At 54.6% G+C, this 13954-nt stretch overlaps 1 protein-coding gene across 1 annotated transcript in view; it reads right to left on the bottom strand.

Annotated features, from left to right (window-relative positions):
* The window catches only part of DIS3L2 (DIS3 like 3'-5' exoribonuclease 2), a gene marked incomplete at both ends in the record, with an annotated part of 249293 nt that overhangs the window by 18735 nt on the left and 216604 nt on the right, over nt 1-13954 (bottom strand). The window contains one exon of the mRNA XM_084227980.1: nt 10140-10219. Within this exon, the coding sequence (XP_084084106.1) occupies nt 10140-10219 (80 nt within the window). The remainder of the gene's footprint in view (nt 1-10139; nt 10220-13954) is intronic.

Below are 13954 nucleotides of genomic sequence, written 5' to 3'. Positions count from 1 at the left end.
GCGCCTGGTACTTGGGGCTGGTGGGAAGCCCGCCAGGTGGTCGCAGAGAGAGCAGGGGCAGCCCCTCAGGGCCCCAAGCGGGGGGGAGTCAGAAAGGTGGTGTGGGGCGGATGGCGGGGATACAAGGAGATCTGGAGACGGGGGTCACTGGGAGAGGAAAAGATTTGAATAGGCCTGTGAGGCCGCCTCACAACTTTTTTTCTTGGACTCTGTGACAAAAGTGGTATTTTTGTGACACTGGGGGTCACGCACTCAATATTCTACCAGGGAGGCAGCGAGCAGTGAGCCCGCGGCAGGGGCTGGGGCGGGCAGACAGGCCTGAATTCCCGCTCGGCTGCAGCAGCCACGGGAGCTTCTGTCAAGGGGCCAGGGCAGAACCTCCCTCGTGAAAGTAAGATAAGGGGCCACGACTCTGGGGTAAACATCAATTCCTTTCCCTTAAATAGAGCCCGGCTTCTGCTTGCCTCGCTGAGGGCCCACGAGCACCGCGCACATGTCAAACCGACTGCCCAGTGGAAGGTCATCTTGGGAAAAGGAAAATCAAGTGCACACAAAAGGGAATTCCAGAGCAAGTTTTCATAACCTGAGAGGGAGTGTGTGGTAAAATCCCTCTTCCCCACCCCACGAGGATGGCTGCTGCCCTCACTTGTGTTAAACGCCACCCAGGGCACGCGCCGGGGAAAGGAAACATGGGGCTTGAGGACTGGCGAGGAGGGACGGCCGCTGCTGGCGGGTGACTTGCCTGGGTACAGGGACCAGAATGAATTTGCAAATGACCTGAATTTAATAAATAAATTTAGCAGGATCACTGGGCCAAAATAAATAAATAAAAACACCAATAAAATAAATCCGTGAAAATGAGTTGTATTTCCATACAGCAGTGACAAAGAGAACAGGAGAGCTATAAAAACCATTTACAACAGTCCACAGAGACCTCGGAATCAATCTCAGTGAAAGATGAGCAAGACCCCTACCCAGAAAACTAGAAAACATGATGGAGAAAAATCAAAAAGACTTAAATAAAGGGCAAGATGTAGACCATGCTTGTGGGCTAGAGACTTCATATCATAAAAGGATCAATTTTTCCCAAATCAAGTTACAGATTCACAGCGGTCCCACCACGAACCCCAGCAGGTGTCTGCGTGTGTGTGGTGGGGGGTGAGGGGGCAACTGACAACCTGATTCTCAGATTCACGTGGAAGTGGGAGGGCCAAGAAGAGCCCCCTGCCCTGTCCAGAGGAGGTGCCAGGGGGGCAGCCAGCTCTACCCACTTCCGCACAGGTACGCAAAGAAGGGAGCGTGGTGCTGGCGCAGACGCTTGGGGAGAGAGAGGGCAGAGCAGAAACAGGGCCACAAAGGCGGACACAGCCTCTGGGCCCATGGTGGCCTGGGGAGCAGTGGGAGGGCCTCGGCAACGAACCAGGCTGGGGTCCTGAGCATCCCCCTCCCGGAAACAATGACATTTGCTGCATCAACTTTAAAAATCAGCTCTGAGTAGACTGTGGGTCTAAAATACAAGGGGTAATCCTACAGAGCTCCCAGCGGCCAGTGCGGGGACAGCCTGAAGGTTGTTTACACGCCCTGTGGCAGGCCGCGGAGTGCCCAGGTGGAGAGGAGTTCTTTGTGCATCTGCGAGCCCTGGCATCAAGGACTCAGTGGGTCGACGGTCCTTGGCAGTGTGGATGGGCGTCATCCAACCTGGTGAAGGCCTGCATGGAACCAAAGGTGGAGGAAGGGGGATTCTGTCCCCCTTCCCTTGCCTCGTTTCTTGGGCTGGCCACCTCAGCGCCCACGCTCACACTGGGACCGTCACCACCAACCTCCCTGTTCTCAGGGCTCCGGACTCTGCTAAATGACACCCCAGCTCGCCTGGTTGTCCAGCTCGCAGGCCCAGATCAGCCTCCATAATCACACAAGCCAACTGCGCATAACTCATATTTGGGTTGCCCGAATAGGTTCGCTTCCAGCTCTCCTCTCAACTAGAAGCACACGATTCGTGCGCTTTTCTCTGTCTGCGCCATAGTGAAAAGAAGTTTGACAAAGTGAGTTTACTGTGCAAATCCATCTCCCACATGTGCACTGTGGCAGAAGACCGTGTGTCTCTGCAGTCACACCCCCACGCCAGCGTGGTCACTGTCCCATGGTGCACCAAGGTATCCATGCTGCTCTGTCCAGCCAAGTCTCTGGGGATGCTGGCTACCACGCCTTCCCATGCTGCTCCCTTCTGGCTTTAGGACCAGCAGGAGCCGAGGAGCTAGTGCTTTCTAGAGGGGCTGAGCACCCCGGCCTGGCAGTAAGGGAAATCTGCCGAGGCAACTCAAGGCAAAGATAAACAGCTGGGACTACATCAAATTAAAGAGCTTCTGCACAGCAAAAGAGACAATAGCCAAAACAAAGACCCACCCCACCAACTGGGAGAACATTTTTGCACACAACACTAATGATAAAGGACTAATCACAAAAATCTACAAAGAGCTGAAGAGACTCAACAAAAACAAAGTAAATAATCCAGTCAAAAAAATGAGCAGAAGAGCTAAAAAGGAACTTCTCCAAAGACGAAATGCAAATGGCCAACAGGCATATGAAAAAATGTTCAGCATCACTTGTAATCGGGGAAATGCAAATCAAAACTACCATGAGAGGGCCTCCCCGGTGGCGCAGCGGTTGAACGCTGGGTTGCAAAGCTGCCCGCGGCCTCTGCGGCGCTGGTTCCATCCCCGGCTGCTCCCCGGCCACTGGGGGAGGGTCCCACGTGGCGCACAGACCTCTCCTGCCGCCCGCTGCTCCCCTCAGCAGTGGACTTCGGTCCTTCTGCCTGCTCTGCTCCCCGCTCTGGCTCTGGTGAATTCTCTCACCCTCCCGCGCTTCTGACTGTACCCAGTGCTTGTATAAACTAAACAAACAAACAAATAAATAAATAAAAACATGCAAAAAAAATTAAAAAAAAAAACTACCATGAGATACCATCTCACACCAGTGAGAACGGCACATATTAAAAAAACTAGCAACAACAAATGTTGGCGAGGATGTGGAGAGAAAGGAACTCTCCTGAACTGCTGGTGGGAGTGCAAACTGGCCCAGCCACTATGGAGAGCTGTGTGGAGGTTCCTCAACCTGCTAAAGATGGAGCTTCCATATGATCCAGCGATTCCATTCCTAGGTATTTACCCAAAGGACACAGAAACATTAACTCAAAAGGGCACCTGCACCCCTATGTTTATAGCAGCACTATTTACAATAGCTAAGCTATGGAAACAGCCCAAATGCCCAAAAATAGATGAGTGGATCAAGAAGATGTGGTCCATATACACCATGGAATATTACTCAGCAATCAAAAAAGACAAACTCATACCATTTGCAGCAACATGGATGGAGCTGGAAGGGATCATGCTCAGCAAAATAAGCCAGAAAGAAAAAGAAAAATCCCAGATGGTCTCACTCATAGCAGGAATTAGAAAACCCAAACAAGGGACCAGGAAAAAGACTAATTATAATAAAGAGACAATCAAAACCAACAAGCAACTATAAACCAGAGACACACTACAGGGGTGGGTGGGGGAGGAGGGATTAGGGTCAAAGTAAGGTGGGTGGGAATTGTATGGGGACTATAACCAAGATGAAAATGCATACACTGTGCAAAAATGAGAAATGATGTCAAAAATATAAAAAATAAAATTAAAAACAAAAACAAAAACGTGACCTCAGGCTCCATCCCTCCGGCCCCGCAGCCCCCTGCAGGCAGTGGGGAAAGAGTGTGGCCTCAGCACAGCCTGTGAAGCGCTTCTGCCTGCCCTGGCACCTGCGGTCACACCACAATTCCAGGAGAGGGGACCGTGACGCAGCACAGGTGCCGGCTACGGTTCTGCTGCCTGGATTGGATGGTGGGAGGGAACACAGTGCGGCGCAGGCTCCTGTTCAGCAGCTAGATTCAAGATGGGGCGTCTGCTTCTCCAGTGCCACACCAGGTGGAGAGGCAGGGCCTGGCGCCCCGTCCCCTGCTGGGCACCGGTGCCCCTCACTGTCACCAGTCAGCTGCGCAGGCCCTGTAGATGCTGCGTCTCCAGCGCAGGCTGTGAAGGGAAATGGTCGCGCCTGCTGCCCCCACAAGGTCCCTTCTGGCACCCATCTGCTTGCTGCTCTGGTGTAGGCAGAGGCCTGGGGACTCAGGTGACAGTGCTGATGGCCCGAGGAACCGGCTTCAGGTCCAAGGTGCAGGCACAAAGTGTCATTTGCAAAGTGCTGGGAGGTGCTGGGTGGGGCTGACTTGTCAGGGCTGCTGGGAAACACCCCAGTGCTTGCTTATGGGCAGGAGGACAGAACCAAGCAGAGAGGGGAACCGCTTCAAGATGGGGCTTCATCCTGGAGTCTTGCAGACAGGCTTTCCTGCCCCAGGATGGGGACCAAGAAAAGGTGCCCCTGACACCTTTCGCCCCTGGGCATAAGCTGCTGGGTGGCCCCGCTGCAACCCCTGGTCCCCTACTGGCTGCTCTGAGTCAGCAACTGAACATCAGAGAGGGGTCTGCTGGCCATGAGGCTCTGCCCACAGGCGCCTTGGGCCCCGGGACTTCCCATCGGACTGTTGATAAAGCTGGGCTGCAGTGTGAGACCTTCCCCACCCAGTACTCCCCTCCTTGCTTCTCAGGGGCCCCATAGTGTGGAGCTCTGCAGCCCCACTTCTGCGCCTTCCCTCTGCTCTTCCCAGGCCAGCAGCCGCTGCTGTCCCAGCCTGTCCCTCCTGCACAGCCACTCCTGTCCCACAGACTCACTCCCTGGTGGGCAGGGACATGTGCTTTTTAGGGTAAGTGGGGCCCGAAGAATCGCTGGCACAAAGTGGTAGCTCAGATGCTCCAAGACTCACTCAAAGCCCTTGGCGACTGACAATTCAGTCATTGCAAAGCGGGGAGACACCGTGTCTACAGGGGCTGTGGAGCTGGCTGGCTGGTGACTGTGAGGTTTGCCAGTGCCCAGCAGGGGAAAGCGACAGACTGAGGGCCCTTGAGAAGCAGTTACCAGCGACATGGGTGAGCCAGAGGACCTGTGTGGCTGCTCACAGAAGGGTGGGAAGCTTTCTAGCAGGGGAAGGTGCTGGAAGACACTCAGGGGCCTCCTCCTCTTCTTGGGGCTCCCCCATCTCCTTCCCAGCTGCCAGGCCCCAAACTAGGGTTAAATGCCAGGCTCGTTGGCTGGGGATGTGCTGGCCTGTTTCAGGAGGAAGAAAATTATATACATAGAGGAATTAGCAGGATTTGAGGGTCTCGATCAAGGGGGCCAGGATGTAAGAAGAGGGGAGCAGTAATTCATTGATTTGGGGGATTTTCTAGGGATGCAGGATTTAGTAGCCTGGCGGGGACAGCCAGGGATGGGGCAAACTTGCTGCTGGGGTGGTCCTTAGAAGCCTAGAGAAAGTGCCAGCTAAGGCCGAATGGAGCAGAAAGAGACGACTACCTGGCAGGCAGCGGAGGAAGCAATAAAGAGGCTGAGGGAAGAGGCTGTGCTGGGAGGGAAGGCCCAGCGGAGGCCAACGTTCTGTGGGAAAACCCGCAGTATGCCCCCTTCGTCAGGGTCGTGGGAGATGCACAGGGCAGAGGGATGCCAGCCTCGCTCAGGAGTGGTGGGGGCTGCAGCCAGAGAGGATGCGGGGCAGGTGGTCACAGAGCTGGCTCAACGCCACAGGGCTAGAGGCCGAAGACAGGGCCACAGTCCTGCTGGCCACCGGCGAAGGCCACTGGCAAGATTCTTTGGAATCCTGCATCCAGGGGCCACAGACAAGAGGAGGTGCCCTCACGGGCTGGGCGGTGGATAATGGACCCAGCTCAGAGGCAACAGGCAGTGAGGTGTAGACTCCCCTATACTCCTTGCTCCTCTGTAACCATGAACAGATGTAAAGACGTGTGTTAACCCTGGCTGGAGTAGGGTGTGACAGACAGGCTTCAGTGAAGGTCTGGGTCACTCCCAGCTAGCAGAGGTGCTGCTGAGAGGAAGAAGAACTTTGAATGGACAGTGGAGGAGGAGAGCCAGTTGGGGCCCCGAGCTTCAGTAATGAAGGTGCCATTTTGTTCCAGTAACTTCTCCTCTCTAAGCTCCCCCTGGGGAAGAGGAGCCCATGGGAGCTTAGAGAGCCCATGCCGAGCAGAGAGGCTGCCCTGTGTCGTGTGAGGGATGGGTCTGGCTGCCATGCTCAGAGCATCCTGGGGTTCCTGTCAGATGCAGACTCCCCCAGCCAGCAGCCACGGCTCCAGGATGCTCCCCTGGGCTGGACCAGCTCTTTCTTGGAACTCACTGCAGGCTGGGACTCTGCCCCTGAACCTCCTCCTTGCCCCCGACTCGCCCCTCTCCTTCACAGGGGCAGGGCAGTACCACCCTCTGCAGCCTCAGGCCTGCTGCTGTTTCCTCCCTTCATTCCTCATGGGCCTGTCCTCCATGATGCCACACGCTGATTCTGTCTAGGAGTCAGTGGCCCTGAGATGACCCGGCACATCCGCCATGATGAGAACCGACATTGTGAGCTGAGAATTCACCTTCTGGGTCTACTCTTCCTTGGTAGAAGGTGTCCCCAGAGTGGGTGCCCCATAGGCAGGGCTGCATGTTGGGTGCCTCTCAGGCCGACAGGTCCAGAAAGGCCTATGTGCTCAGAGGCTGGGGAAAGAGTCGGGTGGGCTGGCAGGGGTCCGGGGTCCTGCCTCAGCCCTGGCTGTTGCCAGAAAGGCCAGTGGCCTGAGCCACAAGGTGCCAGGGGCTGGACAGAGGAGGGTGTGTGGGCCAGAATCCCTTGCCCTGGAAGACTGCCGTGTGGCTGCCTTTATGACGTGGGAAGGCACTGCAGCTGAGGAACTGTGTCCCATGGGACACTCTCTCTGGGGCCTCTGCATGTCGGCTCTTCGATGATGTGGGTTTCCAGAGGCCAAAGTTGAGTCCTTTAGCTTGGCTGGGCGAGGCACAAGGAGCAGGACTAAGATGAACGAAATGAGGCCTTGACTTAAGAGGACTTGATCCAGAGGACGTGGCAGACAAGTGAACCGGAGCCCGAAACGCGCTGTGGTGAGTGCAGAGACAGAACCAGGCACGCACGGACCCCGGATGATGGCCGCAGACGCAGCTGGCAGGGATGGTTGTGAGGAGCATGGACCGGCTTCCGGGAAAAAGGAACTCTCAGCTGAGCGTGGACAACGAGGACAACAGAGTGAAGTCGCCCGGCTGGTGGAGAAGGGCTGTGGAGACTCGAGCTGGTCATTCAGGATGGAGAGCAGGGAGTGTAGGTGAGGGCCCAGTCCCAGAGCTGGCCCGGGTGATGGGTGCCAGGCCCTCCCCTCCCCCTTGTGTTTATCTAGCTCTGCACCCTGGTATGAAGCCTGGTATGACTGGGTAGTGAGCAGACGCTCTGTACTTGTTGAGTGAGGAGTCAGACTTCTGGTTCTAACAAGATGGCAGACTGAACTGGCATGGCCGCCACGGCACACAGAAACAACGGGCAAACCACAGCAGAAGAGGAACGGAGCATGAGTGACGGGGAATGAAGACGGGGCTAAGCCAGGGCCCTAATCTCTATTACGGCAACTGGGCTGGCAGCACCAGAGTGACAGGCGCTGGGAGCTTATGCCCACAGGGGTGCAGGCCCGGGGATGGGCACTGAGAGCCTGAGAAAACCAGGACCCAGGAAAGGCTGTTGGTCTTCGGACAGGGACCAGGAAGACCTCCCTCTGGGTGGCAGAGCCAAGGGGGGCATCTCCTGTGGCAAGGAGCCCCCAAGCCTGCGCTGCATGTGGGTGTGGAGGCTGACAGCACCCCAGCAGGCTCTGGGAGCCTGAGTCAAGAGCTCGACTGGCCTCAGACTAGCAGGCCCCATGGTAATCCAGGGCCCTGGCGGAGCAAAGGCAAAAGCGACGGAAGGTCACGTCACAACCCGGGGCAGGGCAGGTGCGACTCCCACAAGGAACACAATTCCTGCTAAGACAGAAAGGAACAAGCCAGGTGAGGTCGTGAACCACCACGAAGGTGAGTCAACAGACACGACAGATGGGAGACCAGCGCCCTCAGAACCAGAGAGAACCCAACAACCTCGAGGAGGCAGCAGAATTGGTAAAACCAACGTCACTGAAGAGATCAGAGGAACAGACATCGTAATGAAAACCAGGACACTAAAAACCAGGACACCAAAAATCCAAAGTAATAGTGATGACCAAAAGTTTCAACTAGAACCTTTAAAAATTAAAAATGAAAACCAAACACTGAAATTATGGTGGCGTGTTAAATGGCTGCAAGGTGACCTCGCGAGGGACCCCCAGACACTTTAGCTGGAAAGGAGCCGCTGAGAGCGACGGAGCGCGGGTTTCCAACAGGCGGTCCACACCTGCAGCGGGCCGGCTTCTCTCTGGGGGCCAGGCTGGTGGCCCGCAGGTTGAGAGTGAGCCTCAAGACTGCCTCTGAGACCAGCAAGAGAGGGGTCCCCAGGGGTCCCGAGACATCAGATGCCCAAGCTCTGCCAGGCTGTGGCTCCGGTCCAGTGTGCCACACAAATGCTTTCTCTCACAGGCCTCTGGAAGCAGCACATCAATATTTATAATCCTGGAATTTGCCCTTTACATCTCTTCTCTGTCAATATGCCAGGAGCTAAGGGGTAGCCAGGAACAGAGCAAGGCTATTTTCTCCTCTCAGTTTCAAAGACAACTGAAGCCATGGTCACTGCCCCTATAGAGCGGCTCAGCCCAAGCTGAAAGCAGGAGGGCCTTTTGCTGACCCCCTCCGAGGACAGCAGCATCAAGCCGGTCTGTGAACACCCCTGGGCCTCAAGATCTCACTGCTGCCACAACCTGTGTGTACGGGCCTGCCCCCTGCCACCCAGCCAGCACCAGGGGTGAGTGTGGTGCCAACATGGGTGGTGGCAGGGTGACATGCCAGCAGCTGAAGGCTTAGGTTGTTTCTACTGCCTAGTGCAGCTTGCACTGCCCACCAGGGGCTCGCAGTCATGACTTCCGCTCCCTGGAGTGCAGAGACCAGCCCTGCATGGCCGCTGGATCAAGCATTATGGGAAGCTGAGATGAGGGCTCTGACACAATGGTCTAGAAACCCTGGAACTTCCTTCCAGAAACAGTGCTAGCCAGAGGCAATAAAGGACGCCTGGCCAACCATTCCTTAGTGATTGCCTGAGGGAACATGGTCGCCCACTAGGGCACCTCCTACAGATAAGCCAGAGTGACGTGAATGGGATCTGAGTGGAGACTGGGTCACGCAGACACCCAGGGCCCGCCCTCTGCCCGTACCAGAGCAAGAGTCCTTGAGGAAGACACGCGATCCTCTTGTGGAAGGTGAAGTGCAGCTGCACTGGCCTATCTGACTCTGTCCACTGGGTAAGATGAGACAGTTTGGACACTTCAGGAATAGATCAGGGTGTTTTTGCTCAGGTGGGGACTCTTGTTGGTGACTGGGGTTCCAGAAGCAACCCGGGACAACTGTCTTTATTCTCTTCCCGAATCGTGATGTTGCGTTTGCCTCGCACAGCTGGGGCCAGCCCCCACCCCGCAGGCAGTTCCGTCCCCCGGCCCTCAGCTTCCACAAACACAACAGTAAGGGAAACTGGCAGGGGGTGCTAAGGTTTAAAGGGGATAACGCATGTCATGTCCCCAGTGCCGTGCCCGACACACGACGCCAGCACAGCAGAGTCCCTTGGCCTGACTTTACCGCCACTTCCACCATCTCACAGAGGAAACCATGCAGTTGGCGGCGGTAAAGGAACAAGGGGGTGAAAATGAGGCCGCCAACTTGAATCTCTGTAAGTACCCAGAAACCCCAGCTAGAAAACTCCCAGGGCAAGCCCCGCAGCAGCTGTGCTCAACGTAAGTACAGTGAGAGCTGCAAGCTTGTGGCCGGAGAGCAAGCGGACGGGGGTGGAGGGGGACTGGACACTCAAACGCACCTCTCGCCCCCCACAACCACCCCCGCAACCGCTCCGACACAAATACTCAAGTCCTATATTTAGGGGCAAAAGAGACTTGACAAGAGAAAAACTTCCATTCCAGCCACAATGTAAACAGGCTGATTCCTGCCCTGACAACCCCTTTTCAAGAGAAGCCGGGGCAGGGCAGGCCACAGGGGCTACCTGAGCAGGAATGGGGAGGCGAGGCTCCTTCCCGCCGGGGGCTTACTTGTTGCTGTCTCGGTACTCATAGATGTAACATCCTTGAGGCAGTCCCGTCTCGTGGTCCAGGGTGAAAGCAAGCTTTAGCTGAATAAAGAGAAGAGAAAGACCAGTGAGTTTCAGGCCGCATGCGCTATTCAACCCGACGGCTGACAAGAGAAAGCAAAGCCAGCGACATGTGGAGAAGCTGGGCCTGGCTCCTTGAGAGAGCCCACACCTCACGGGACACTCGCGAGGACTGTTACAGGATGCCACTCATGCACATGCTACCAGTGATTTATTCAGCACCTACTTCCTGCCAGACACCAGCCTAGCTGACAGGGAGGGGACAGTGAATGGAGGCAACCAGGGGCCTTCTCCAGTGACCAAACAGTCTCGTGGAACAGACGGACATCAGTCACATCACCACACCAGGGAATGAAGATACACAAAGCTGTAAATCAAAATGGGTTCTCTGAAGCTGGAAGAAAGCGCCCATGTTTCTATAGAAGTCGGGGGCAGGAAAGAGGGGGCTACCTAGACTTGGGTAGGAGGGACAGAGCGAGCATGGTGATACGAGGCTCTCGTGGAGGAGCTCCAGGAACTGAAGGGTGACACGTGTGCCGGAAGGCAGCAGCTGCAGGGGCCATGGTGGGCAGGGCCGTTAGAATTCTGGGTCCTTACCTTGAGAGCAAAGGAAAGTCTCTGACAGATTTGAAGGAAGGGGTGGATGACAGAGCAGAGTGTGTGTTAGCAGGATCCCCCGCTGCTGTGTAGAGCAGACTGCAAGGGAAAGAGCAGCACTCAGAGGCGCCCAGGAGGCTACTGGGCAGTGCCAGTCAGTGTGAGGGGGTTGGGACCAGGGTGCCGGCGACATGGAGAGAAATGGACGATCTGAGATCGGTCTTCGACATGGATTTTTAGAAGCAGAATCGACAGTATATGCTGACGGATGGAAAGTGGGGGTGTGGCAAGGACAGAAGAGGAGAAGTCAAGGATGGCTGAAGTTTTTTATTTGAGCAACCAGACAGCTGGGGAGACACTGAATTTGGGGATGGGTAGGGAGTCCAGAGTTGACTTAGGACACGTGAACTTTGAGGCCCTCAGTCTCCTCTGAAGAGGGAAAGCCAGGTACAAGGCTGGTGACCAAGGCAGGTTTTCTGGACTCGGAGGGGCTGCACAGAACAGTGAGCACAGAACGGTGTCACCGGGGAGGCCAGACCTCCGTGGGGTTCTTTGTCCCACGAGAGCCCAGTCGGTTCTGGCAGCTTTAACATTCCCAAATGCAGAGCCAATTACTAGATTCACAAATTCACTGAGTTTTTAAACCACCAGGGAAATTTTAACTAAAATTAACTGTGCATTAGGAGGATACATTATTATAAGTTGTTTTGTTTTGTTTTGTTTTTTCTTCTTAACTGCAAGGCTGTTAACACAGCTAATGATCTGCATCATTAGATGCTGGACGATTTTTCTCCTCCTTGGAGGGAAGCGAGCTCAGAGGAATGGCCTGTCCTCTTACTGACCCAGATGAAAATACAAAAACAGAAACAAGCCCTTCTTCACCATCACGAAGCAGGAACTTCACGTCAAGGGCACGTTTTCCCCACAGAGCACTTGGGCCTTCCCCACCTTCTTTCAGGAAAACAGAAAGTGATTACAAGCCTTTTCTTTTTACCTCACTTTTTGCAGCCGAGGTCAGGTCTATATATTCATTTAGCCCGTTTCAAAGATTCACCACTTCAAAATTTATAAATCCTTTTGACCTATTGGCTCAAGTTATGAATATATGACTTAGAAAAATTATCATAAATGTAGGAAGAAAGGGGTTTTTTTTTTTTTTTTTTTTTTTACAAAATGGTGCACCTCGGTATTGTTTATTTGGAGAGACTCTAAAGGACCAGCAGTATTAGAAGGGCAACTAAACTATACAATAGTCATGGACTGCACAGCAGGCAGCCTTTCAATTGTTCATGAAGGACTTTTATTAACCTGGGAAAATATTTGGTTTCCGGGAAAAACAGCAGGATGCACACTTGACTATACACCAATAAAACTGTAAAAATGAACAGAGACAAGAGATTGGAAGCAGAATGTCAACAGTAATTGCTTACTTTGCATTTTTCAAATTCTTCACGATAAGAACCGAGAGCTATAAGCTGTAGTCCTTGGTCATGAAAGGATTATGGAAAATTGAATTCCAGGGGGAATCCCAAGGTCAAGAAGCTACACGTGCACTGATTCAACAGCAAGGCAAGGAAGCAGAGGCGGGACGGGGGAGGAGACGGGGCAGAGGGCACTGGTGCCCACTGAGGCTCTCCGCCATGCTGACCCCCATCCACATTCCGCATCACTGCGCTCCTCTTTTCAGACGAGGAACCTGAAGCTGGGAATACGTAGGTGATTTGCCCAAACCATGACTAGCATCTCCACCGACACCCCTGCTCTCTCCACCATACACAAATTAGAGGGCTTGGCGGTCTGGAAATGAAGTCTGGGGGAAAGGAAGGAGTCAAGGAAGACATTTAAGGTTCTTGGCCGTGGGCAGGAGGGTAGAGGGTGTCGCTGCTCATCACAAGGAGAATCAGCAGGCCTGGGAGAAGAGCTTGAGGATGCTGATTTTAGGGTGCCTGGGGGGCATGTTAGTGGCAAGGACCAGCAGGCAGCTGGGTAACTGATTCTGAAGTTTATAAGCAATACTCTACCGTGGAGCACACATTTGGGAATCTTTAAACGAAGTAAGACGGCAACTGGAGCCACTGGGTGGGAGTGTTCCAAGACAGTACGCGGAGTAAAAAAGGGGTCTTCAATAAAATCCTGAAAAATAACCATATTGAAGGGCGGGGCAAGGGACACTGAGGAGGACGGCCCTGGGGAGTTACGACATGATAGGCGCTGAGGGGAGGACACGGCTTAGGGAGGGAGCAACATTTAATCTTTGCCCGAGATGGGGTGAGAAAGGAACAAGCTCCCCAAATGGGAACTAGGACTCGTGGGAGAGGGGTGTGAGCAGAGAGCTGAAGATGAGTAGAAGGTGAGCAAATGGGGGTCACAAGCACATACAACTCCGAGCAAATCAGAATGTGGTGGGGAACAGCGAGACAAATGAGCAGACCGGGGCGGGGTGCCGGCGTGGGTGGGAGGAGCGCGCACAGGCCGCTTGACTCGTGGAAGTCCTAATGCAATGGGGCGCCCCAGGGAGGGGCGAAGACATCACCAAGAGGCAGGTGCCTGAGGTGAGGGGGCGGGACCCAGCACACGTGGAAGCCTCTGCTCCTGTGCAGCTGTAGGAGACTCTGGGCAGGGGTGCAGCCAGCCCCACAGACTCAGGAGAGGAACGGGGATGGCGGTGGTTGGTTATGCTCCTGTCCGCCTTTTGTTTTTTGTTTTCCCAGAGAATTAGGAGTTCAAATAATCTGTGAGGAATGGACGGTTTGGTGACAGATGGAATGGAAGTTGGAGGAAAGGGATGAAGGCTTGAAATTGCTTCACTGGAGAGTAGGAAAGCCAGTTGCTGAGGGACGAGCACGAGGACTGCCAGGGAGCGTTCAGGGTCCCGCTGAGGCCACGGGATCTGAAGTTTCTGTAGCAACCATAGGCCCAAGTATTGATTTTTTCCCAGCAACCTAGACATTGTCACAAAGAAAGTGAGGCTGGTCCAATGCCGAGCATCTGCCAGGAAGGCCTGCGGGAAGAGCAAGGCTAGAGGGCGCAACGGGGCGGAGCCAGGATCCTGGCAGTAGATGGGCCAAGGAGTGCGTGGGAAACAGGCGGGAAGTGAGAAGGAAAGAGGCCGACTGGAGGGAAACAGAAGGGTCTGGGGCCAGACGCCTTGTGTGGAGC

The sequence above is a fragment of the Talpa europaea genome (assembly GCF_964194135.1).
Source record: "Talpa europaea genome assembly, chromosome: 1".
Classification (NCBI taxonomy): domain Eukaryota; kingdom Metazoa; phylum Chordata; class Mammalia; order Eulipotyphla; family Talpidae; genus Talpa; species Talpa europaea.
The sequence above is the reverse complement of the archived record's forward strand: the minus strand, read 5'-3'. Positions and strand labels throughout refer to the sequence as shown.